The sequence below is a fragment of the Chelon labrosus genome (genome assembly GCF_963514085.1).
Source record: "Chelon labrosus genome assembly, chromosome: 8".
Lineage (NCBI taxonomy): Eukaryota > Metazoa > Chordata > Actinopteri > Mugiliformes > Mugilidae > Chelon > Chelon labrosus.
Genome location: NC_140358.1, coordinates 10,379,192 through 10,404,429, shown reverse-complemented (window position 1 = coordinate 10,404,429; position 25,238 = coordinate 10,379,192). Strand labels below are relative to the sequence as shown.

The 25,238-nt window shown below is 41.5% G+C and overlaps 2 protein-coding genes across 3 annotated transcripts in view; one reads left to right on the top strand and one right to left on the bottom strand.

Moving 5' to 3' along the window:
* Positions 1-11,451, bottom strand: part of macrod1 (mono-ADP ribosylhydrolase 1) — a 109,730-nt gene extending 98,279 nt beyond the window's left edge. The window contains exons 1-3 of one of the 2 annotated variants that reach the window (XM_084550302.1): positions 10,617-11,451; positions 9,788-9,886; positions 8,629-8,736 (exon numbers count right to left, since the gene is read on the bottom strand). In XM_084550302.1, the coding sequence (XP_084406428.1) occupies positions 8,629-8,736; positions 9,788-9,886; positions 10,617-11,046 (637 nt within the window). In that variant the 5' untranslated portion in view covers positions 11,047-11,451. The remainder of the gene's footprint in view (positions 1-8,628; positions 8,737-9,787; positions 9,887-10,616) is intronic. The other variant, XM_084550301.1, reaches the window with a different exon arrangement.
* A 571-nt stretch (positions 11,452-12,022) lies between these two features.
* On the top strand, positions 12,023-25,187 carry fermt3b (FERM domain containing kindlin 3b). Its single transcript, XM_084549979.1, has 15 exons — positions 12,023-12,384; positions 13,603-13,777; positions 16,667-16,900; positions 19,153-19,269; positions 19,585-19,753; positions 20,543-20,645; positions 20,758-20,865; positions 21,003-21,137; positions 21,332-21,378; positions 21,505-21,629; positions 22,347-22,453; positions 22,573-22,794; positions 23,125-23,249; positions 24,066-24,207; positions 24,371-25,187. Exons 2-15 carry the CDS (start codon positions 13,654-13,656, stop codon positions 24,548-24,550), a joined length of 1,938 nt encoding a protein of 645 aa, XP_084406105.1. The 5' UTR covers positions 12,023-12,384; positions 13,603-13,653; the 3' UTR covers positions 24,551-25,187.
* Positions 25,188-25,238: the final 51 nt, after the last annotated feature.

Here is a 25,238-nt window from a genome sequence, read left to right as displayed (position 1 = left end):
ATAGTGGAAATATCTGTGATTTTTAAGCTGATGAAAAGGTTAACCAAAGTCAATTTGACAGTAATCAAAATCAACATAAACAGAGGATCCATGAGAGGGAAAAAAAAACACAGTAAAATGCAAATGTGCTTGTACGCAATGAAAAGTAGTATTAAAAGTAAACTTTGATATTGTGGTGCACCAGAAGTACTCTGCCCTCCCTTTGACCCTGCCTATCCCATCCCACTGCTTCCTGTTGACCTCGCTGATTAAAATCCATACAGCTCAGTCTTACTCTCATGGATATTCGCTGTGCACTATTTTATTGGCTTTAGCACAGCAAATCCTCTTTACACTAAATAAACTGGTTGTGTCTCCTTTTAGCAGACTCTGCACAACACTCACCACCGTCACTTTGGCCCGGTTTAGTAGCTGGTAGAGGGGAGAGGTGGTCATGGCACCTCTACCACTCTAGTTTGAACAGCACATCATATTTACTCAGAATTTGAAGCTGTATCAGCAATGCCAATTTGCCTGTGTAAGTGCTTGTGTATACAGACAGTTGACAGGCGTATTGTGAGAACGTGTCCATTAGTGCTGCTTCACAAAACACCAAGTCAGCAGCGCAGTGGGGATACTGCTATAGGAACTAGAGCTAAGAAAGTACAGTTACTACGGCAGGGAGAACCAGCGCAGTTCACGAGGGATCAGTACCCTGTTCTGCTCCAGAGGACCAGAATATGAAGCCATTTTCAAGTAAACAATACAACTCTGACTTAATTAATTTTTACACATGCGGAAAGGCCAGCTGAGAGCGAGGGGAAAATTTTGACTGAATATTGTTTTCATCTGAGCACCCTCATGCATCAGAACACACACAATGCATTTATACTTTCATAGCAGCTGTTTTGGGTCTTTCTTAGAGCTCACACATGGAAAGTGTTTGTCTGCAATGGCAAACTTGGTGTGACATTTTGCATCTTGTAACATGAGCTTGTCCTAAGAGGAGCTGACAAGCGCTCTAGGGTAGATGTATGGTAACTGCAGCAAACAGAGAGATAGAGAACATACACTGTGGGGCCTGCAAGCAGCACGAGGAGTCTCTGTTCTGGGATTTCCATCACCTCCTCAGACCCCTGTTACTACCAGAGAGGCTGGGAGGATCACAACAAGCTGCCTCCCCTGATTAAAACCTTAGATCGGTGACTTGGTGACTAACTGGCAGTCAGCTACAGATGAAATACAGTCTTGAAAACATGAACTGCTCAGGCGGCAAAAGTACTACAGCTGGCAACAACTTGATTATCCTTTAATAACAGCTACATAATGTACACGCCTAAAACAAACAGACTATCAAGAGATTAAGTACAAGAAGCTAAACCAGATACGGTGGAATTCGGAGTAGATCTGTGAAAAAAAATCACTTAATCCTTGGCTTGGTGCTAGAAAATCCTTTATGAAGTGTTTAAGCATGCAAAGATTCCCAATCTATATCGTCTAACGCACCAGTCAAATGAGGAAAATGCAGCTCAGGTGAAATCTGAGAAATAATTGTAGATGCTCCGAAGCAATTTAGAACAACAAGTCAGGCCTGACAATCTCCCATACACACTCCAGCAGCGTGGCAAAAGCAGGGACGTCTGCCAGGCTGATTTTGGCGCTAAGCACAGCGCTAAGCCCCATTGACAAAGCCAGCTAAGAATCAGTGAAGCCTTGCAGAAGGAGTGTGACGCTGTGCCACTGTAGGGCAATGCTCTTGTAAGGGGCTCCACCTGCAGAGCCGAGTTTTATCCTCTTAAAATCACCAAACAGGACGCCGAGCATTTCCCTCTCACCTTTCTCCTCCAGCTGTTCTAGTCGACGTCCCGCTGCCTGCCTGTCTGAGTCCACTCATCTGTGACTTCCCAACACCCCACCCGCTACATCATCCACAATCTCCCTCCCAAGCCCCGCAACCAGCCCCACTGCAGCAATCGGCCATCATCATGCAGGGGACTTCTCCGGAATCAATAAAAAATGCTCTGCCGCTGGCTTGATTTTTAATGCTTCACCTGATGGACGCACCCAAGCTCAAAATACACTGATGTTGAATTATTAATACACATCTCATACATACACCCTCAAACAGAGCACTGTGACAATGAAAAGTTTAGTTGATGCAGTTATGTGCTGATATTTTTAGATTTTCCAGATTTGTCTGTCTCTACATTATACACTGTGGGCAGACACCAGAGCTCTGATTACAACATCAGGTCATCCCACAGTGCTGCACAGCAGAGGACCATCTAAGCTAATAGCGTAAAAAAAAAAAAAAAATTAATTAATAAATAAAAAATTAATAAATCTGCAGTAAAATCAGTAAAAAAAAAAATCCTGTCAAAATGCCACAGTTTTTCTCGTTTTGTCCAGAATCAAAATAAATAAATGATTAGTAAAGCTTCACACATAAAAGCTGGAACCAGAGAAAAAAAATACCGGAGCGATTAATGGATTATTAAACTAGTTGCTGATTAATATTCTGGTGGACGTCTAGCGCTAAAATAAGCAACACACTTTTAAGAAATAAAGCAGTTAACCCTCTGGGGAAACGAGCAGATGTAGTATTTCACAGAGCGAGATGCTTTCCGGGAGAAAATTTGCATAATGGCCTGAATAACAATATATATTTTAAAATAACAATCAATTAGTTAATCGGCAGCTATTTTGATCATTTGAGGCATGTTTCCTGAAGATTCTCCCATGTGAGGATTTGTTTTATACTGGTGATAACATGTACGTGTCGATATTATTGTCCTATTATTCTCCACTGAAACAACTTGCTGGGTCTGATTTGTATTTGTGAGAACTGTCTTTTGACTTTGAGCTGAGTCTCCTTGTGACCTGAGCATCGACTGCACATCTAAACTTTTATTATTATTCCTGATGAGTCAAGCTGCAGGTTCGATCAGCATCTCAAGTTAATTCTTTGAATAACACACAGCATGTCAAGTCATAGTGGACTTGTTTTTGCAGCTTATCTGAAGACATCGTCGTCCTTCTTGCCAACCAGGTCGCTTTCTAAAAATAATAATGTTGCTCTGTTGGTAAATGTGGCGTTGCTGCCCTTCACCTGCCTTGTGACTTTCCGACCTTTTCTCCCTCCTTGTCCGTCAACGCGCTGCCCCAGCTGTCCATCACTTTATCCGTGCATCAGTCAGCTTTCTCTCTAGGTTTCTTATCTGTGAAGAGGTTACAGTACAATCTACAAACTCTCTCTCTCCCTGTCTGTCACCTGCAGGCCAGGAAAACTATTGGCTCCAATCTTGTATCTCTCAGCTGTTGCCACAGTGAGCGAGTTACCAGCGCCAACCAACAGCGTTATCTCTGACGAGCAGAGGAAAACCTGGGAGACCCTATCTCATGAACTCACACCTGCACACAAGTGTACACCCCTCATGCACTACCCCGCCAGACGTCACCTCGCACACACATGTCTACAGAGCCAGGTCCATGTGTGCCGTGTGTTTCTGGCACAAGCAGGTGCTGCTGTGCACAGGTGTGCACACACAGACTTACATGTATGTAATCTTCTCTATGCATCTAAACGCATGTGCAAAGGCGTGACACACACAGACTCTCAGCGAGCGGAAACTGTGACGTTCGGCTCTAAAGGCTGAGATAGGACCAGAATATTCTTTATCACTTGACGGTGCATGGCTTAATTTTAGGGACAGTTTTTTATAGTCTTGCCTGAAAGATTTATCAGCCAACCCTGCTGCTGCATTTACTTTAACACACCGAGTTAGCTCCTATGAAAAAAAGGACATTACAGAAAAGTACTGAGAGAACTTATCAGTGAAGTTTTTAAATCTTTTTCAATTTAACATCAGTTCGATGAGAAGAAAAGGAAAGTTAAAAATAGATGACATTTCATGTCAAACACAGTAAACACTACAGCGAGTAAAAGTAAGTGCAGAAATGGAAATGAGGAATAAAACGTTGAATGCGAGTGAAAATTCAGCTCAGTAGAGCTAAGGAAATTTACATTTAATCAGTTTGAAAAAAGGTTTTAATGCAAAGCTAGTTGCAGAGACGTCGTACCCTCGCACACGCGCTTTGCACAAATACCCACACTCTAAGAACTCATCATTCCAACGACATTTCATTGCGCAATCCATCTTAATCAGCTAGCCCATCAGAGACAATATATCCTCCCCTCCATCTCCCTATCCTTCTCCGGACGGAGTGATTGAGGGGTGTAAAGAGGAGGATGTTTCTGCCCACCGTCTCCTCCCCCCCCGTACGCCCCACCACCAGGACGGCTCTTAAGTGCTTGTGGGTTTTTATGTTTGTAGTGTTTTATAGGAGTGGGCAGGAGCCAGGGGCTGTAAAAGTGAGGATGGAGGGGGAGGCGGAGGAAAGCAGGAGGAGGAGAAGGAGGAGTGGAGAGTTACTGTAAATCCAATCTTTATTGAGAGAGACACAAACGACAAACAGCGGCCGTCCAACCTCCCGGCTCACCTGATCAATGAGTGCTGACTGAGGAAAGGAGGAAAGGGAAGGAGGAAGGAAGGAGGAAACAGAATGGAGCAGCATGGATCTCATTTCCCACCTGTTCGTTTACACGTCTTTGGTGCCCTTTTGTTTGAATTTAAATGCATCCATATATACATAAATATTGCTTGTCTTTGTACATACACAAGTGTGAGTGTCTGTAATCAATTGCTCACCGCCAGCCAGGCCTGGAAGCCCCCCCGCTCCCTCACCCCCTCCCAACCGACCTACCAGTCTGTCAGTATAGCGCATAATTGGCCACAGTTGGCTTCAATTGAATGTTTGCTGCCTTAGGGGCTAAATGATGCTTCAAGGCCTTTCAGAGCAGGCAAAGAAAATCCACAACACTCCGCTCTGCATGTCAAAAACCACAGGCTCTAGTTTGTCTGCTTTCTGACGCCGCAGCTTTGCTGTTAGACCCACAACGGGAGTGTATCTAACGGACTGGATGTCTGCTCGCTGCTCTCTTTTATTTTAATGTCATATCTCTTTAACTGCGACTGACATCACTCAAAGCTTCTTAGTCAATCAGTTAGTCATCTAGTGAAAAGGTCAGCCGCTTAGTCAACAAAATGACCGCGGAGACAGCCAGCTGGTCAGCCAGTCAGTCAGACAGAAAAGGATGATCGGACTCTGCTGCCCAAAGCTTCTTTGAGGGTACCCTGTACCTGCTTGTTGCCATGGCAATGCAGTCCGAGATTTAAATACTAGCCTGTGTCCTCTGCCTGCCTCTCTTTTATCTTCTTCTTTTCACTCCTCCAGACTCTTACTTTGTGTCAGTCGGCGTGCTGACTCTCTCTCACTCTCTGTCTCTCAGTCATGTTTCCTCTGGCAGCGTTGAGTTTCTCAGCCTCTCTCCCTCACCTTGCCTCGTCCTCTCTGCTAAATAACACTTTACTGGCCGTTTCCTCTTGTTAATCCCATGCTACTTTGCATCCTGCGACTCTGTAAAAGCCCTAGTAAAACACGCACCCCAACACAAAGTCGCCTCTCCAGACACCCAGAGACAGTTACTCGCTGTATATACACACATAATTACTTCAGCGTTTGCAGGCAGAAGCACAGATGAACGTTTGCGGGCGCGCAAACAAAAGCTGTAAAGCTGTAAACGAGAGTCGGCGATCAACATATTTGCTGGATGTTGGCACAGCACACACCTGCTGACAGTCAGCTGCCAATGAAAATCTATCATTTTCTGCTAAAGCCCCATCATCAAGCATCATTTAGGCGCGCTGGCCTACCTCACTCCACCCTGATGCTCTGCCCGTGCCAAGACGCCGATTAAATTTCCCCCTACAGCCCAGACAGCCTTGTGGGAGACAGTTTTGGATCAATGAACTGGCTTCTGGCTCCATCTAATGGTCACTGTACAGACTCTGATCCTACTGGTTGGAAAGTTAAAAACTGATGGAGGAAAATTAATAATGAGGGTACAACATTGATGTAAAAGCAGGGTTTTAAAAAAAGACAATTTTCATTAAGGTTGTATGAAAATATATTAGAAATAGCCAAATCATTAGTTTTATCTAGAATTGTTATTTACAGCTATGTTGGTTAAAATTACAGTTTATTTAATGTCATCTGGAACTGGTCACACAGCATTAGTCTATAAAAAAGCTGTTTAATAGCACGTTAGCAAAGGGGCTCAATTAACCAGCAAAAATTGATGCATACAATAATAACAGTTGGCTCTGGCTTGGCTCCAGCTTAGGGCATTTGTCGTGTTTCCGTATTTTGTAACTGAATATGTTCAGTGTTTGGAGAAAAACAAGAAGAAACTAGCAGCGGTTCATCAAGTGTGTGGAAATACTTCACTAAAGATGAAGTCCATCCATTCTACCGTGACATGCAAAATATGTAAGTCCTGAAATACAACACATGAACTACAGCAATGCACACTCATCTGATAAGGCATCCGCTAACGTTAACAGAGGAACGGTCCAAATCCTCTCAACAGCAGTCAGTTAACAACTTCACCAAACGTCCTGTGGTAACAGAGAGAAGGAGGCTCCACATCAACAGTTTGTTGGTGAATTTCATTGTCTAAAGTCATTAAACCTTTAGCTGCTATTATCCTATCTTACAACACTGCTGACGGTGCCGATTTATATAGACAATACATATCTGCAGCACTCATGTGTCATGTGGTTGTAGAGCACAGGTGTCAAACTGATCCATGAAAGGGCCGCTGTGGCTGCAGGTTTTCATTCCAACCATGCAGCAGCACACCTGACTTGGCTCAATGAATCAACTGAACTGCCTTCATACAGTCATTTCAGGTGTCCTCTTGCTTGATTGGAACAAAAACTTGCCAGCCACACCCACTGCATGGGTGCTGCATGGTTGGAATGAAAACCTGCAGCCACAGCGGCCCTTTCACGGATCAGTTTGACACCCCTATTGTAGAGCATATTTTTTATATTACAAGTGTCAGACTGATGGTGTTTATGGTATCGGTGTGAGCTACGGCCGACAGTAGTCCCTTTTCAACTTGAATTACCTTGCAGAAAAGCCTCCGTAGTTTCTTTCGTGCGAGACACTACAATATTTATTCAGGTCAAGGATATAGATTACTTTCTACTGTGTTTTGATGTGTGACGTCATTGACTTGTCGACGTTGACTCGACTTCATCACATATTAGTCGACTTTAAAAAAAAATCCGAAGTCATTCTACCCCTACTGCCCACAAATTTTTTATGGTAAAATTTCGGTCTGGGGAAGCACCGTTCAAAATTATTTTATTATGTCTACTGAAGAACTGCCGGGCCAATCAAATAATTTGGGCAAGCGTTAAGACGTTAATGGCCACATACACATCACGCAGCACAGCTGAGCTGATTTTCTTTACAACAAAATGGCTGCTGTCAGAGAAGCAAGACGTTTAGATTCTGCCATCAGGTCTGTTGTAAAAGATATGACAGCGAAATAACTATTAAGGATGAAACAACAGCGATTAAGGCATTTGTCAGGAGGCATATGTCACATAATTAAATACTCTGATTGGTTGTAGGCCTGTCCAGTTGCTCACAGTGGCATTTTTTCTCTGTATCCATTGAAACTCGCCCCATAATGAAATCCAAATGGCGTTACCAGACTCATATTCCCATAAGAATTGAGTCTGCCTACCACATGCTGAAATACGTAACAGACTAAATAATAACCTGAATCATTGAAAAAAAGAATCGACAGGCGAACACATATTGAAAATTATCTATAGATGCAGCAGAAGTCAGTTAATGCAAGAACTGTAAACAATAACAGATGTTTTGTTGCCGAACAAAACGGCTGGGGGATACTACAAAACCAAGACATAAACCCGTATGCAATAACCCGTAACAACGCTAAGTACACACACGGCATTAACAAACCATTTATTTTGTGGTGCCTATATAATGTTGTAAACTACACTTGATGTGGCACCTAATTAAAACTGTGATTAGCTGTCTTGACTGGCAGCTGATTTACTCTAAGGAGTAGGTGGGCTTTTTAAAAGTCACAGGAGTTATTTCACAAAGGTTTTTTTCAAAGAAGTCTTTCCATAACTGCTCAGTACTGAGACCTCACATAAATGCTAGCTCTGCTTTTGTGGGCTTTTGAAGTTTCCAGGGAGCTACTCAGCAGTCCTTCTGATTCTCATCCTTTTATTCTTTTGTACTATACTGGATTAAAGAAAGTTTCACAGCATGTTGGTAACAACATAAAAGCCTGTAGCTGTCCCTCCCACACACTGAGGAAACATAATACCCATAATCACAGCACAAACTTTTCACAGGTGTTGCGTGGTAGATTTATGTGCACGCGCATCGGTGCAGAGACGGGCTGGAGGCCGCTCTCAGTTTAGCACCAAGCTTTTAAATACATAATCCTTTCTCATGTTTCCTTCCGGGTGGCTTTTCTTCATATCGTTCTTGTGCATGCATTTCTTTTATTCTCCACTTTACTTCTGATGCAAATACGTGAAATGACATAACAAAATAAAAGCATGCTTTATCTAATTTTTCATTTTATTTTATCATGTGTAATATCGAAATAATTAGTGACCATGCTGGATGACTGGTCCAGTTTCTCCTGGATGAAATACACACCGGCGCAGCTAAAAACACACGCACACATACCTGCATTGACAATTGCGTCAATCTCCAGCTTGGTGATGTCGCCACTGTAGAGGGAAATCTTCTGGTCCAACTTCTCATTCCTCTGGTAATGACTCGGCTCAGAACCACCTGATAATGAGACACAGACACAGGGCATTAAATCTCAGGGTCGGTTTTATTCACCATGTAAGTCTGCACAAGGAATCTCTGTTGGTAATTATTGAACATTTAATACCACAGTAAATTTCAATTTCAATTACGGTGGAAGAGGGATCTAGTCAGAATGGACAAAGGAAGCTAAACAGCATTTCAAAAAAAGCTGCCATAGTAGTAATATTATTGTGCATTTCTGCTGTAGTCTATTTTGACCTGCAGAGAAAAAATTTTCCCCCCTGAGAAGAGCCTGCTCTACTCTATAGATTCTGGTTCAAAACCAAGATATACATTTACTGAGGTAAAGACAAACCATACTGAATAACTACCAGCAACAAAGGCTGACTGTAACATCACCTCACGTCGTCTGTGTCTGGGCCAAAAAGGTGCACTCGTTGGCTGCAATGGTGGCAGTAGTCATGCTGATCAGTTGTTCCTTAGTGTATTTGTTCTACGTCATCATGCCGTGAAACATTTGTGAACATGAATGTTAAGAGGACATGAAGATTAAAAACAAGAAGAGCCTTCCACAATTATGGAATGATTTACCTCTATACATCAGACAGGCCTGTTCTCTGTCTGTTTCTAAGGGTCACTTCATAAAACCCATCTCTTGTCCTTGGCCTTTGACAGATGTGTACTTTATTTTATTTTGCTATTGTCTTTTTACCCATATATTTTAAGCGCTATAAATAAAGTCGGATTGGATTCTTTGTTTCCATCGTCGTTTTGTTTACTTTTGTCATTTCTGTGTGATCTCTCTAACTGATTTAACGTTCTGAACAGCTGCTGACTCCAGTATAAGAGAGTAAACAATATGTAGTAGATGGAGTCAACTAAATTGTCATAATTGCAATTAATGGACAATGAAAACATTTTAAACTAGTATCCAGCCCTTTGATATGTGCAAAAAGCCCAAAATATTCTTGTTTCCTCACAGTCCTATGTCAAATAAAGGAAAAAGCACCACTGCCACTGAAGATTGAACAAACTGGACAGTGACTGTGACTGATGTTGGGTGTCCGACCTGCAGTGGGAGTCCACACGGGGATGTCATCCAGAGGCACAGAGTTAGTAGTCCTGTAGTACGGACGCCTGTCCTTCACAGACAGAGACAGCAAGAAGTCTGAGGGAGAAGTTGGAGGAAGAGATAAGTTGTTAGCTAGACATAAAAGAAACTTTTTGTTAAATATTTAATGGTTAAGGGACAGGGATTCATACTTCTGGTTGAAGAAAAGATTAATGAATAGATCAAAATAGGTCACATCACGTGGCTTAAATGGTAAATGGTTTGCAGTTACAGCACTTTTCTAATGAAAGCTTTACGAATGTTTACTCATTTAGACTTCAGCATGGATGTTTCTGATGTTTAAAATATAATTTATGGGCCTTTTTATGAACACAGCAGTAGGCTACTATGTGAACATCTCACAGACACACACAAACAGAATATAAGAACAGAACTGATTTGAGGGCTGCAGCACTAAGACAGTTGATAATGATTCAAATTCTGATTATACAGAAGGTTTGACATTTAACTAAGCAACTACTTGATAATTAAAATGATCATCTGGCGGACAAAGTTTATGTTTGTATGTCTAAAAATGACTTATATTGTGTTGTTTATAGGGTTTATAGTAAATAAAACTCTATTTAAATATCACATAAGACAAAATAAATGTTATTTTTATGTTTAGTTTTAACAGTATAGAGGCTTCAGTTTTAAGTCTGACAGCTGGACAGGTGTTGAGGTCACGTGACACCACACATGTTGCTCTTTAGTTTGGTGTCTTAGAAACATCCAGCAGGCTTCAAAGAAAGTTCAGATCTCCTCGGTTTTGGCTGATCATTCTCACCTTTGGTCTCCTTCCAGTCTCCGTCAGCGGAGTTCAGGTTAACTTTGAGGGCCATGGCCGTGAAAGTTCCTGTGTGGAGAGACTGGACCAGCGCGGCTGTGCTCACTCCGAGGGCGGCACCGAGGGCGAATTTGCCCAGCCAGGATCTCCCTCCCTGGGGTAAGAAGGAACCTTTGCCGTGCCTGGATTTCCAAAGCGCCGCTGTCGTTGTTGTAGTTGAGAACTTGTCAGCTCGGAGGGCAGCATTAATATGGCCGCGGACAGGACTTGTCGCTGGCTTTGGTCCCAGCTGGCGGCTCTCAGGAGTTAAAATGTGTTTGAACTTGACACCGGCTGTCTGGAAGTCAGCAGCTCGTACACGGGACAGTCGGCCAGTGGTGCACGGCAGGGTTCTGATATACGAAACCCAAGCTGACATTAGCAGTGCCATGCCTGAGTGACAACGAGGGGCTAGCTGCTCTACAACGACTTAGCAGAGATCTGAAATGGGCCACACCGTCGCTAGGTTTCGGTTTTGACACGGACACTCACTTCCCATGTGCCATTTTTGTTTTGGAAGTTAACATGCGGAATGTACCATCTACAAGGGGTGAAAGCCCAATGTCGCTAAATGACTAACTGCCAGCAGTTTCAAGCGAAATCATAAATGCTGTGCCCGGTGTCGGTATTATATTTTTATCAGTGCTGCTAGTCAATGTAATCTGCTACAACGAGACCAGTATTGATATATTTTTAATTTCACAATGACTCCACACCCTGACTCAGGTGACATGGTAGAGCCGGGACCAACGACTGCTAGTTTAAGCCTCCTTCACGACTGTCGTAATTATTAGTATTAAATGATGAGTGTGTACCGAAAAGGGGGAGGGGGGTCCTAGAATTTCTAGAATTTGTATAAAAAAACATTTTTTTAAAAAACGTGTATGTGGACCTTAAATACTTGCTAAATAAAGGCTTCTCATAACAAATAAATTAAACAAAGCCATCAATTAGCTGTAGTAAAAAAAAAAAAAAAAAGGTATATGTTTTGTGTAAAATAAATTAGACCCTACAAGGCATTTGGTCTCTCTCTGGCCATAATAAACACAGTTGTGGTTCAAGGAAGATTGGATCTTTATTTGACGATATCCATTACTTGAAGATACAATTCATTTTCACAGTTTCACTCGTCCAACCAGGATGACAGCCAGCAGATTTGTATGTTTTGTTTTAAATTAGTCTTATTATTGTTAGTAGTAAAGCATAAAACCAACCCGTCATTGTCTTATTGTGTGACTTTGCTTATAACGCTTCAGCGAAAGCTGTAGTGTTGGACTCATAACCCACACTTTAAAATAGCCAATGGCTGATTTTGCAATAACACAAAATATGACGCTATTCCATTTCTGCATGTGCATTTAAGATCCCATAAAAAGAAAAGAAGAGGAGTGTTAATGTGTGTTTTCTGTCCATTTAACTTCTACTGTCTTCCAGACACACATACATTGCCTAATATGTATCGCTCACACAGCCTGTCAGTCAAAGCTTGAGCCCTTTTCACATTTCCGCCTGGCGGAAACTGACAAAAAAAAAGGAACAAGCCTTCCTTGATAGAAGTGACACAAGCAGCACAGACGCAGCTCCACAGACCACAACCCGCCCAACCCAAGAGAGACGAAACTGCTGCGCATTCTCACACAGTACCTGGGAAACTTCTTCAAAGAGCTGACAACGACACTGGGGTACCCCACTTTCCACTTCTCAAAGCCTTGGACAGAGGAGACTGACGGTACTGTCTTTTAAAGTGTGTGTCTGAAAGTGTGATAGAAAGCAAAGGACAGAGAGAGTGTAACGCAGCGCATGCATATATGTGTGTGTGTATATATATAAATGACACTCCTATATTAATAATATAGCTCTGGGGTAAAGGATACGTCACTCTGTGAAATACAGTGTAAAATATGAACTGGTCACATATTCGAATTTATACTTAGAAACATTTGAATTAAAAGAGTTTCGGCCTCTTTAGGAGCTACAGCGGTGTGTAGGATGTCATCTATGCATTGTCATACCACCGTCTGTGTTTAATAATACAGATATGTGAGACAAACGTACACTTTAATCCTTTCATTTAATATCTTTAGTATTACACTGCATTACGTTGTCACATTAAAGATGGGACTGTATTAGTAATGGATGAACATCTTGCCTTGGGCGGGTCAGAAAGCGGAAGTGTGCGTCCATGGTGATAGTTCATGTTAGAAACAGGAAGTGCTCATCAAACTGGATGTACTATGTGTGTGTGCGTGCTGGTATTGCTCAGTATCATGTGATATCAATCCATGGGTTCATTTTTTTTTCTCACAGCTGATTTGCTGAAGTGTGATTGACAGGTCATGTATTATCTCTTTGTTTCATTTAATGTGAGTACTCAGAAACTGAAGTGGTAAAATCCAGTCTCATATTAAAAATCAAGTGGGTTTTCATCAATTACATTAATTCTACTTTCACAGCAGTTTCATCCTTCTTGAAAATGAATTATAAATGCATGTTTTCATCATTTTAATGCACTCATGTGAAATTAATATACAAAACATGAATATGTAGCAGTAGTGCAATTATCTCTCATATTTTAGGCTGTAATGTTGCTCTGAGATGTGACGCTCTTGTTTCTGAGAGTTTTAAATGTATTTTTTAGACACATTAACAATTTATTCATGTATCAGTGTGTATAATTGCTCACTTGTGACATAAAATAATAATCACCAACATCTGTGCATACAACACACAGACCTGACGAGCTTGGGTTTGTACTTTGTGGAAAAACATATTAAAGAGTAGTCTGAGCTAAGTGATCAGGTTTAAGTTTTGTTCACCTTTTTCTTGTCTTTTTACAAGTTGTCACATAAAAAAGACATTTTTCACACATAATAGAGCTGGTTACTAACGCTGTCACTGTTTCTCTCCGTGTTTCTCTCCTGCTTTCTTGTCGTCTCTTCTCTGTCAGACCTGTCTCCTGCATTTCTCCACCACTCTCTCCTCCTCTCTTCTTCCCAGTATGGCGTCGTGGGATCTGTCAGTCATCGTGGAGGACCTGGGGCCAGATGCCCCACCTGTCACCCTGAGTGTGGCCTCTGAACTCCACGTCGGAGGAGTTATTCTCAAGCTGGTGGAAAAGACACGTGGGTCATTCTACCTGTTTTCATCTGGTGTTGTGTCAGTCACACTGCCCAGACTGAATCAGGGTCACATATAATACAGAGTTGACACGTTCTAGTGCAACGTTATCACAAAGAATATGCTTAACTAAAGCTCGACTTATGATGATTTAATGCATTAATCAGTGCACTATCTGAATTCATTTTATTCCCCCCATTTCTAAGTACTCAGAAACTACCTCTAACAGTAACGTCTATATCCAGTTTGTCACCTGTTAGATGATTTAGGTTCTCATAAAAGCTTGTGATAAAATAAACTAAAAACATATATTTCAGAACAAGTTCAATAGCTCAAAAACAACAGACTTGCTTTCAGAAAGAATAAATATACACTCACAAATGTGTTCTAAAATAATAGTCCTGCCCTAAATCTTAGCATCATGAAGCTTAATATTGTTCAGTTTATGTTGAAACAGAATCAGAAAGGTGTTAATTCAACTGGATTATCATTTCAGGGGATGTAGTTTCTGGTGCTGTTAAATTGGACTGAATTAAACACAAAGGTGTGTCTGTTATTAAGCCTAGTCATAAATGATTCATCATTTAAACACTTCTTTGCTGAGGCACTCGAATAAAGCAGAGTCACTGTTAATATTATCCTCAGCATTTGAGCTGTTCCTACTGTGACAAGTCAAAATATCTGTTTCCAGTGTAACATACTGTACAGACTCCATTCTGCATGGTCAATGTTTCCACTCGGTGGCTCATGGTAGGCAATTTCACCTGACTCTGTGGCGCAACGGTAGCGCGTCTGACTCCAGATCAGAAGGTTGCGTGTTCAAATCACGTCAGGGTCAATTTCTTTATTTTAGTTATGAGGAACATTAGTTAGTAGGTGGCAGTTTCGTCAGAGGGTTAGTGGACCAAATGTAAAATACTTTATGAACAGGAGTTTCACTAGGTCTTATGAAAAAGTTTTCACAAGTTTAGTGTCTTTAATTATCTTCTTTCAAGCTGTGATTTTACCTTAGTATCAAGCAGTAATTAGAGTAAACTGCGAACGTCTTGGCCTCGTCTTATTTTTTGCACACTTAGAATAGAAATTCAGTCTTGTAATGTACAACACAAGCAAATGCATCACACAAATCTACATTTTTAAAAATTACTTACCAAGTAAGTACAGAGTATACATGTGCACATATATCAAACTGTGTCCTGTAGCTAATGCATTTAATCAAGACAAACTGTATTGAGGGGTGAGATGAATAAGGTACAGCTCCTTGATTTTTTTAGCCATCGGGAGCCTAAATCTCGCAACCTTCTGATCAAGGGAACGCAAAAGTTATCGCAAGGTAATACAAAAGTAGTAGCCCTCAAAATAATGATGCTCTTTTGGGACTCTAATGGTTACCACAAATAATTCACTTCCTCCATTGGTCAGTGTCTCCAGACTAGCTGGTGTCATGAAGTTGCATTGAAGTCAAAAGGTCCAGTTCTCAAAAAATCTGACCTTGGTCACGCTGGACTCTGTGGCGCAACGGTAGCGCGTCTGACTCCAGATCAGAAGGTTGTGTGTTCAAATCACGTCAGGGTCAAGTTGTTTGTTAATTTATCAAGAAAAACACCTTTGTCTTTTGCTGTTAGCAGGTGGAAATGTAACACAGTTATAAATGAACTAAATGTTTAGTTCTTCAGGTCGTCATATATCCAAAAACAACAAACTGAAACAAGCAAAGATCAGCAAAAATCATCCTATTCTTCTCTCTTAGGCACAAGTGAAAAGGAGGATTTAGCTGTTGTATTGTGGATTTAATTGCATTTACTGTAAATGCCTGTATTGTATTTGTGAAATCAGAAAACATGTGAGATGTAGACCTTCAAAGCATTGGTAAGACCTGGGCCTGTTACAGAAGCTGTGAACTCATGTCAGGGTCGGTTTGTTTATTCAGCCGTGAGAACCCTCAGTGTGTTCAGCTCTGTGCCGTCAGGATATTATGTTCAAGTGAGAAGGTGGATACTGTTCATTGTTGTTGATACAAGTGAGTCTGATTCCTCCTGTTCAGACACACTAAATACAAGTAAAGCTTGTCACCCTGACGTGAATGGAGCACCCAACCTTCTGATCTGGAGTCAGATGCACCACAGAGTGACAGAACTCTGTAAAAAGATATGTTGTTTCATGCTGGAAAAACATGTGTGACACAGACACTAAACCTGTGAAAACTTTTTCATGAGACCTAGTGAAACTCCTGTTCATAAAGTATTTTACATTTGGTCCACTAATCCACTGACTAAACTGCCACCTACTAACTAATGTTCCTCATAACTAAATAAAGAAACTGACCCTGACGTGATTTGAACACGCAACCTTCTGATCTGGAGTCAGACGCGCTACCGTTGCGCCACAGAGTCAAGTGAAAATGTCTACCATGAGCCCCCGAGTGGAAACATTGACCACTGGTGTGGGTGAATTCACTGCCGTCACCCCCAGAGTCACCAAAGGGCAGAATGTTTTTTTTGCACAGCCTCACTGTATGTTTCACGTTCATTCTGATTCATGTGAACAGTTATGATATGGGTGCATTAGCAGTGTAAGTGAAACCCCTTATTAAGGCACATTATGTGTTAAATAATTAGCATGTTTATGTAATGCCATATGAATAGTTAATTATCAAACAGTAGCTAAGTGAGGTTAGCCCATCTCAGAGTTCCACATTCACTTAACAAAAACAAGACAATATAGTTTAACTGCTTCGGATAGAAATATCAGTTAATTAAATGACTTCCTGAAATTTCAAGAGGTAAATTAAAGGATTCGTTTCATAGCATTCTCACATTGACATTATAAAGAAGACACATCAGTACTTGCAGCTACTGGATGTCCTGCTGACAGATGTTTTGTGTTCTGTGCAGAGATCAAGCGCGATTGGTCGGACCATGCACTGTGGTGGGAGCAGAAGCAGCGGTGGCTGCTGCGCACAACCTGGACTCTGGAGAAATATGGCATCCACGCCGACGCCCGGCTGCTCTTCATGCCCCAACACAAGCCCCTGAAGCTGGGTCTGCCCAACGGCATTACCCTGAGGCTCCGGGCCTGCTTCTCCAGTCCTGCCTTCCAGACCGTGATGGGCATCTGCAGAATGCTCAGTGAGTTTTTTTCTATTCTTCCATTCTTTCTTTTGTTCTTAAAACAACCTATCAGTGTGCAAGCCGATTGTAAGTTCTCATACTGTAATATAGCTTTTCGCAAAACACATGGGTGTGTAAAAGTGTGTCAATAATATATTGGAGTGTAACTGGCTGTAACAACACTCCAAACACCATTGCCAGGAAACAAGACGTTCACCATCTGCTTCATGCTTTCATTTAGTCTAATTTTGGCACTTCTTGGTCTCAATTCCTCACCAGAAATCCCCAGGAGGTGACAGCAGACTGGAAATGTTTTGAAAAGCAGCGGGCAGGGGAAGAATAAAGAGATCAGTGAAATAGTGGCTTAGAGTGTGCAAAGATGCAAATTAAGAGAGCTCACAAACAAGAACATAACTATCTTAACAAAGGATTTACATGCCATGTATTCCTGGAATTTCTCTACCCTAGAATGAGGAAGCCCTTTACTTGCAGCCTCAGCCTTATGCTTATTTTGTGATCCTGCATGCACCACTGTGTAAGACTCCTGTAAAAATAACCAAGTTAATTTGGTCCGTACACAGATAATAATATAGTTTAAACACTGAAGAAAACATCTATAAATCAGGCAGGTACAAAACTAGTACTGATGTTCAAAGCACAGCTGTGTTTGGTTTATTTGACATCTGCTTAGCATACAGTGGCAGCCATTTATGCTGTGCTGGTAGCCTACTCAACATAAGCTCCCTTCTAGTAACAAACAAATTGACCCTGACGTGATTTGAACACGCAACCTTCTGATCTGGAGTCAGACGCGCTACCGTTGCGCCACAGAGTCCTCTGGAAGTTTGGGAAACCGAGAAATTGTCAGTGAGAATTGCACTAATCCAAGTAGAACTTGACAGCAGTGATACTCAGACTTTGGGACCAAGAGTTTGATTGTATGGCTGAAGAACACGCAGTCTTTGATCCTGATGTAGCACGTATTCTACCACTGAGAACCCAGTGAGTGAGCTTTGAGTGGGACGTCACAAAAACAGTGTGGACATTTACAATTCACCTACTAACAAGGTGTTCAGGTCAGGTGTCCATTTAAAGTGGTATAGTTTCCTTTCAGAAACCGGCGTGATATCATGTCAAACTCATTTTAGTTCAGGGGCCACATACAGCTCGATGTGATATGAAATATTATAGTACAATAATCTAAAAATAACGACAACTCCAAATGTTTCCCTTTGTTTTAGTGCAGAGAAGCCATTCCATTACAACACAAGACTATGGTGCGTTCAGGAACCATATTGAACATAGGACATATTTAATGAACCTTCCCAAATACTAGTAGTCTTCTATGCTATTTCCCCGTTTTGCACTTGGCAAATTCATGCCGTATGTTTGACACCACTGCACTAGAGGGTATGGATTAGTTTGTTGATGGTGCAGTAGGACAAAGCTGTATGGAGCAAGAAACTAAAACAACTGACCCTGACGTGATTTGAACACGCAACCTTCTGATCTGGAGTCAGACGCGCTACCGTTGCGCCACAGAGTCTGACGATCCACTCTCCCCCTCTCCGGACTAGTTCTCGGGTGGCTGGGAAATACTGACCACTGGTGGTGGGCAACGTATTTGAACGCTGAATTTTCTGCTTGTGCAAATAAGATGCTAAAAAATAAATTAATAAACAAATAAATAAATATAGAATTCAAGGAAGTACAAGTAAATTTCTGCAGTGCGCACACACAAAAAAGTGACTTCTTCCTGCAACATTTATAGGAAGTATAACAAGCCTTATGGTCTATTAAAAGAACTGTCACAGCATTTTAACTCCACTAAGTAGTTCACATTTGGTTCATTCATCCATTGGTGATATGTATGCTGCCAACTACTGAGTAAATGTGAGACGTACACAGCGAGGCCTCTTGTGACTCTGACGTGATTGGAACATGATACATTATGACCAGGAGTCTGACACCCTAACATTGCACCACGGAGTCACATCCCTATCAAAAGTTTCATGTTGAAAAATAGATAACACAGACACTAAACTCGTGAGAACTGAACAGGAGCCACATTTTCACGACGCCTATTAAAACTCCTGTTCATGACGTTTCAGAGTCTTGCAGAAGCCCGAGCTAAAAAAATGACACCTTCACCACACATAACATAAATGTTAGTGTTGTATTATTGCTGAGGCACACTTTGTTTAATAAAGCTAATTAATTTTACATCCATTCTCTCTCTCTCTCTCTGTCTCTTTCTGTTACCTCCACAGACATCCGTCACCCTGAGGAGCTGTCCCTCCTTCGGCCTGTGGAGGAGAAGAAGAAAAAGAAAGATAAAGATATGGCAGTGGAGATCTATGACCTGACCGAGGTGCCCCTTTCCGCGGGTACACTCATCACATTTTATTTGCACTGCAGGCATGACATGCTCAAGTGATGGCTGATGTGTTTAATATTAATTTGCTTGAAACTGAAATACATTTTAATCAGTTCATAGCACCAGCATCAGTTTACTATGTGTAGTGATAAGAGTCTCCATAATGATTACTGAGTCTAGTCTCAGTGATGATGAGGCCTGAGCAGAGGAGAAGAATTGTTCAAACTGAGCCATCTGTTAGAGATTACAACATTTTCGCAAAGTCTACAGCCTTTTCTCCTTGGAAAATGTAACTGTAACACTCATACTCCCACTTCCTTTACAGTGTCCCGGCCCTGTCTGTATAACGGCATGCCGGCTCACTTTGCTGACTCGGCTCAAATGGAGGAAATCTACAAGATGCTGTCCGTCACTCAGCCTCCCCCCGCCCCCGAGGTCATAGCCAAGCAGTACCGCCCAGCGAGCGTGGTGGACAAGGCTCACATCAACGGCAGGTACGCTGACACACATATTACTACAACAAAGACTCACGAAGATGCTCCCGTTATAATCGCTTATCAAGAAACAGGCTGGATAATGAAACTTAAAGGTGATTTAACACAACTTTCTCCTAAACTAGCCACTATGTGGAGTTAAAGTAATCAGATTTATCTTCAATAAAGTGTGATTCAGATGTTAAAGTAAGCTGGGCCCTAGCTGAGAGGTCAGCAGTTCAAACCTACTTATCTTATGTGGATGTTGGCTGAAAGATACTACTAACACTGCCTATAATTACATTTGAAGTTGTTTGAAGGTCTTTTATGCTCTGTGATGTGCACTGAAGAGCTGTCATTTCAGATAAGGCGAGCACACTCAGATGATCTTAACACAAATTGTTTTTTGATTTTCTTTATTTTTTATTTCTTTGCCTTTCTCTTTCAGCTCAAGTTCAAAGCTACTTTAAACTTGGAGTAGCTAATAACCAGTAGCCACTGTTGCAAAAGCAAACATAAAAAACATCTCCAATAAATAATAATAAAAAAAAAGACATGAAAAGTCAAAACTTACATATAACAAAATAAACCATTGGCCTAAGTACAGTCCATGTCCTCTCAAGGGCAGTCAGTTAACACCTTCACCAAACGTCCTGCAGCTAAACATGCTCACAGTATTGATAAGCTCATGTGTTTATGTTCAGTTCTTATGTGACTTTCACCACATATAAGTTGACTTCAGCCCCTAGTAGTGCATACATGTTATATACAGTTATAAACACAAACATATCTGTTTTCTTTCTCTCTCAGGTGGTTGGACTCATCTCGGTGTCTCATGCAGCAGGGCGTCCAAGAAAATGACCGACTCTGGTTGCGCTTCAAATACTTTACCTTCTACGATATGGACCCCAAGGTGTGTGTGTGTGTTGTTTTTATATATTTTCCATATATTTTTGTGTGTATTTAGCATTACATCCCTTCTCTGATCCCATCCTCCTCATTCCTCCCGCCATACGGCTCTGCAGTACGATGTTGTGCGTCTGACCCAGCTGTATGAGCAGGCACGCTGGGCCATCCTGCTGGAGGACATCGACTGCACCGAGGAGGAGATGATGCTGTTTGGAGCGCTGCAGGTAGGAAATACTGCTGCTGAAGGGGATATATGCGTATGCCATTTACATGTTCTTTTCATTTACATGTTTTTATTTTTTTCTTTTAACACATTTTACGAAGTTTGAAATGTGTCTCTCTCACTTTCACACTCACGCAGTATCATATCAGTAAAGTGTCTCAGTCGGAGCCCCAGACGGTGACCTCGAACGCAGCCATGGACGACCTGGAGTCCGCCTTACAGTCTCTGGAGGTCAAGATGGAGGGAGAGAGCAGCACCGCATCTGAGTTGCTGGTCAGACTTTTGATATGAATTCAAGTTAAAACCTCAACTACAAAGATCATTTTTATGCTGCCAGGAGGACCGAACTGTGAAAGGACTGAAGATGTTCCCTGTGTTACCATTTGAAACATAATGTTGTAGAGGATATTTCCCAATTCAATGAGAATTGTCAATTATGCAACTGAAAAATAAATTCTTTCATCCAGGAAAATATGACGGCACCAGAGCTCAATGACTATCTGAAGATTTTCAGGTGAGATTTATTTTCCAAACACAGTCAAAATGGACAGAACAAAACAGAAATAGTTGATGCATTTCTAATTTTAACTCTTGTGGAAGGGGGAAATGCTGAAAAGAGTGTTTTGTTGAACCGTTTCAGGCCCAAGAGGCTGACTCTGAAGGGATACAAGCAGTACTGGTTCAAGTTCCAGGATACCTCCATCTCTTATTTCAAGAGCAAAGAGGAAAGCATTGGAGAGCCCATTCAACAGATTAACCTCAAAGGTACTGAATTGTATGTTTCAGTTTTGTATTGTCCTGCTTTGTTGGGAGTAATGCATTTGATAACAGTGGGAATAAAAAGTCCATAGACCCTTAAACGTTTGTACCTTTATTTTAAAAATAACAATGTGTATAATGCCACTGAAAACCAATGTGACACATTTCTGAGAAAAAAGATAAAAAATCAAATACTGAGAACACTTGCATACATGGGTATGTGGCTATGTTCAGAATCAAATCTCATCAAGATCATGGTAAGTTCATGGAAATGCTACACACTTGTCTTTATTTGAAGTGAATGTTTTCTAATGGATGCCATATCCAAGCCCAGCTGCAAAAACATAGATCCTGTCACCCAAAATGACTGGATGAATAGAATGAACTTTTGCCCAACATTATAACAAGGTATGTTTGGCATAAATCAGCACATCAGCAAAGGAACATCATAGCCATGATGAAGCATGGGGGTCACAGCATTATGTTTTGGGCTGATTTTCTTTAACTGGGGCTGGGTCTTTAGTGAAGGTACTATGATACTATGAACAATTTCATACTTTTGAATTGAAATGAATTGACTCAGCAGGCTCTGTTGTAGACCATGTCCTCATGGTGTGATTGAAAGTCCAACTCAGTCTTTACCATGTAAGTCTATGTTTTTCATACATTCCCTATAGCTAATTTCAGTACAAAATGCTGCTGTGCTTTTTGTCCTGCATGCAGGATGTGAAGTGGCTCCAGACGTTAATGTGGCAGCACAGAAGTTCCTTATCAGACTCCTGATACCAGCACCTGAAGGCATGAATGAGGTCTATCTGCGCTGTGAGAACGTGAGGCCCCTGTCTTTTCCACCACCTCTATTTCAACACCTCTATCTTTGTCTCCCCATCTCGACTCTGCCCACAGTCACACCTGTCTCTCTCTTTGCTCTGTGTCTTGTGCCCTCCAGGAGCAGCAGTACGCTCAGTGGATGGCTGCATGTCGGCTGGCCTCCAAAGGCAAGAGCCTCGCAGACAGCAGTTTCCAGAGTGAAATCCAGAGCATCCGCTCCTTCCTGGCTATGCAAAGGACCACCTCTGGTTCCCATGGCAATGGACCTGCCAGCGATGAAAGCATCAACACTCACAGTCTGGTATCACCACGCTACCATAAGAAGTACAAACCCAAACAGGTACAGGAAGATGTGGAACTTTTACAAAGAGCCAAAAACATAGCAGATTTGATGTCCTATCAATTCAGTAGGCAGCTACAGCAGCGCATTTATTGATCCTATATACTGAGTATGACATTTAGCAGTGGCCTTAATTACAAACTGAAATGAAAATAATAATTTTTCTGGACAGCAGTACAGGAAAATAATTATTTTTCTGGACAGTACAGTAATTTAGTGCAGCTGAGTTAATGGAACACTTCTGCAACTTGAAACTAGCCGTGGTTTCTGCTCAAGGCAGCAAAAATATAATTACATCTGATCTTTCACTCTGTGTGCCTGCTCTTCTAGCTGACCCCTCGGATCCTGGACGCCTACCAGAACGTGGCTCAGCTCTCACTGACAGATGCAGTGATGCGCTTCCTGCAGATCTGGCAGGCCTTGCCTGACTTTGGGCTCTCATACGTTGTTGTCAGGTTGGGTTTAAATTTTAATTTAAAGAATTTAAGAACTGATCAAGTGCCAGTGAACATATTAAAGACAAAATTCAGTGTAGCTGTGATAATATAAAGCACTGATATTTACTCTTACCCTACTTTTTTTTAAAGTAAATAAATGTCGAAGTTGTAAGTCTTTAATACACTGACATTGACCATCTTGTGACAATCCATTGTTCTGCTGGGAAACGTTTGGACCAGGCATTCATGTGGATGTTACTTAGACATGTACCACCCACCTAGACCAGACCAGGCACCCCCACCCCATAGCAATGACAACTCAAAAAACATGAAGAACAACACAAGGTGTTGACCTGGCCTCCAAATTCACTAGATCCCAAACTGATCAAGTATCACAAGGGAGACCTACACAATATTAGTCATAATGTTATGCTTGATCGATGTATACTGTATAAATCAGCGTAAAAAAACAAAGCATAACTAGTACTTCAGGAAAATACACAATTACAGTGACGCTGAACTGCATTCAGTACCAACATAATAAAGCAACAATCCAGGCAGGAATTAAGATATTTTTACATTCTACAAACAAATGGTAACTGTGCCTGTCACAAGTTACAAGTCATTCACAGGGATAAATCTTACTTAGAAAACCGTAAATTTTTTACCCTTCCCTTACAAATATGACAACGTATTTCGAGCTTGCCTGCTTTTCACATCAAGCACAGTGTTTCAGAAATCTTCCCAAACTTGAATTCATCCCTCAGAATTGACTCTAGCCTCATAGATGACTTGACAATACTAAGGAAGCTAAAAGATATCTTTGCCAAACAGGTTCAAAGGCAGTCGCAAAGACGAGGTGCTGGGCATTGCCCCCAACCGTCTGATCCGCATCGACCTGGGAGTTGGTGATGTGGTCAAAACCTGGCGCTATAACAACATGAAGCAGTGGAATGTCAACTGGGACATACGACAGGTAAGACCATGATCAGGCTTCGCAACAGTTTGCATGATTTCAGACTTTGTGTTTAGACGTATGCAGGTGTTAAGCTACAAACTATAACTCCACCCTGCATACTTGTAGTGTTAATATTTGGCATCCCCAAATTAAGCTGCTTTTCTTAAATCTCTTCTTGCAGGTGGCCATTGAGTTTGAAGGGAACGTGAACATTGCCTTCAGCTGTGTGACAGCTGACTGCAAAATTGTTCATGAGTTTATCGGAGGCTACATTTTCATGTCGACACGCAGCCGTGAAAAGGGCGACACGCTCAATGAGGAGCTCTTCCACAAGCTGACCGGTGGCCACGAAGCTCTCTAAGACTGAAGCACACAGACATTAAAGAAATGGATCCTTGACAGTACATCAGATCACCTGTGTGTCTCTATGGTGGAAAATCAAATAGGATTTTACATTCGGAGGATAAGAACTGTACAAGAAAGGATCAAAATAAGATATTCTGTTAATTGCAAATGTGTTAAAGCCCAGCTTATCTCTCCATCCAAGAACGGACCTAGCGTTTGCTCTCCACACACGAACAGAGTTATTTGTAAGCTGCATCAGTGCATGGCAGACTCATGTTCAGACAGTTCAAGACTTCACTGGTCCTCATGCTGACTTCTCCCTCCCTTCAGGGTGGACTGCTGCTGGGTTAAACCCGGTCTCGGATCAGCGGGATCAACAATCAAACTCACAGAAATGTAAAATCAACATCTGAATCAGCCAGCTGCAGCTTTTCCTTTTCAACTCACTATATCAAGAATATTAATCAGCTCTAGACTAAGTCATGCTTTGTCCAGACCTGCAGACACAAAGTCACTTAGACTTTTATAGTAAATGAATGTCACTTTAGAGCATTCACATTATTACCGCTAAGATATGCAAATAAATGTCAATATGAAATGTTTACCAAAAAAAACATATGAATAGGAAAGCATTTACTAAAATAAATGTAGTGTTTCACTTGTCATTTTTTTCTTGTCTTCACTCCTTATGGTCCTGACATATG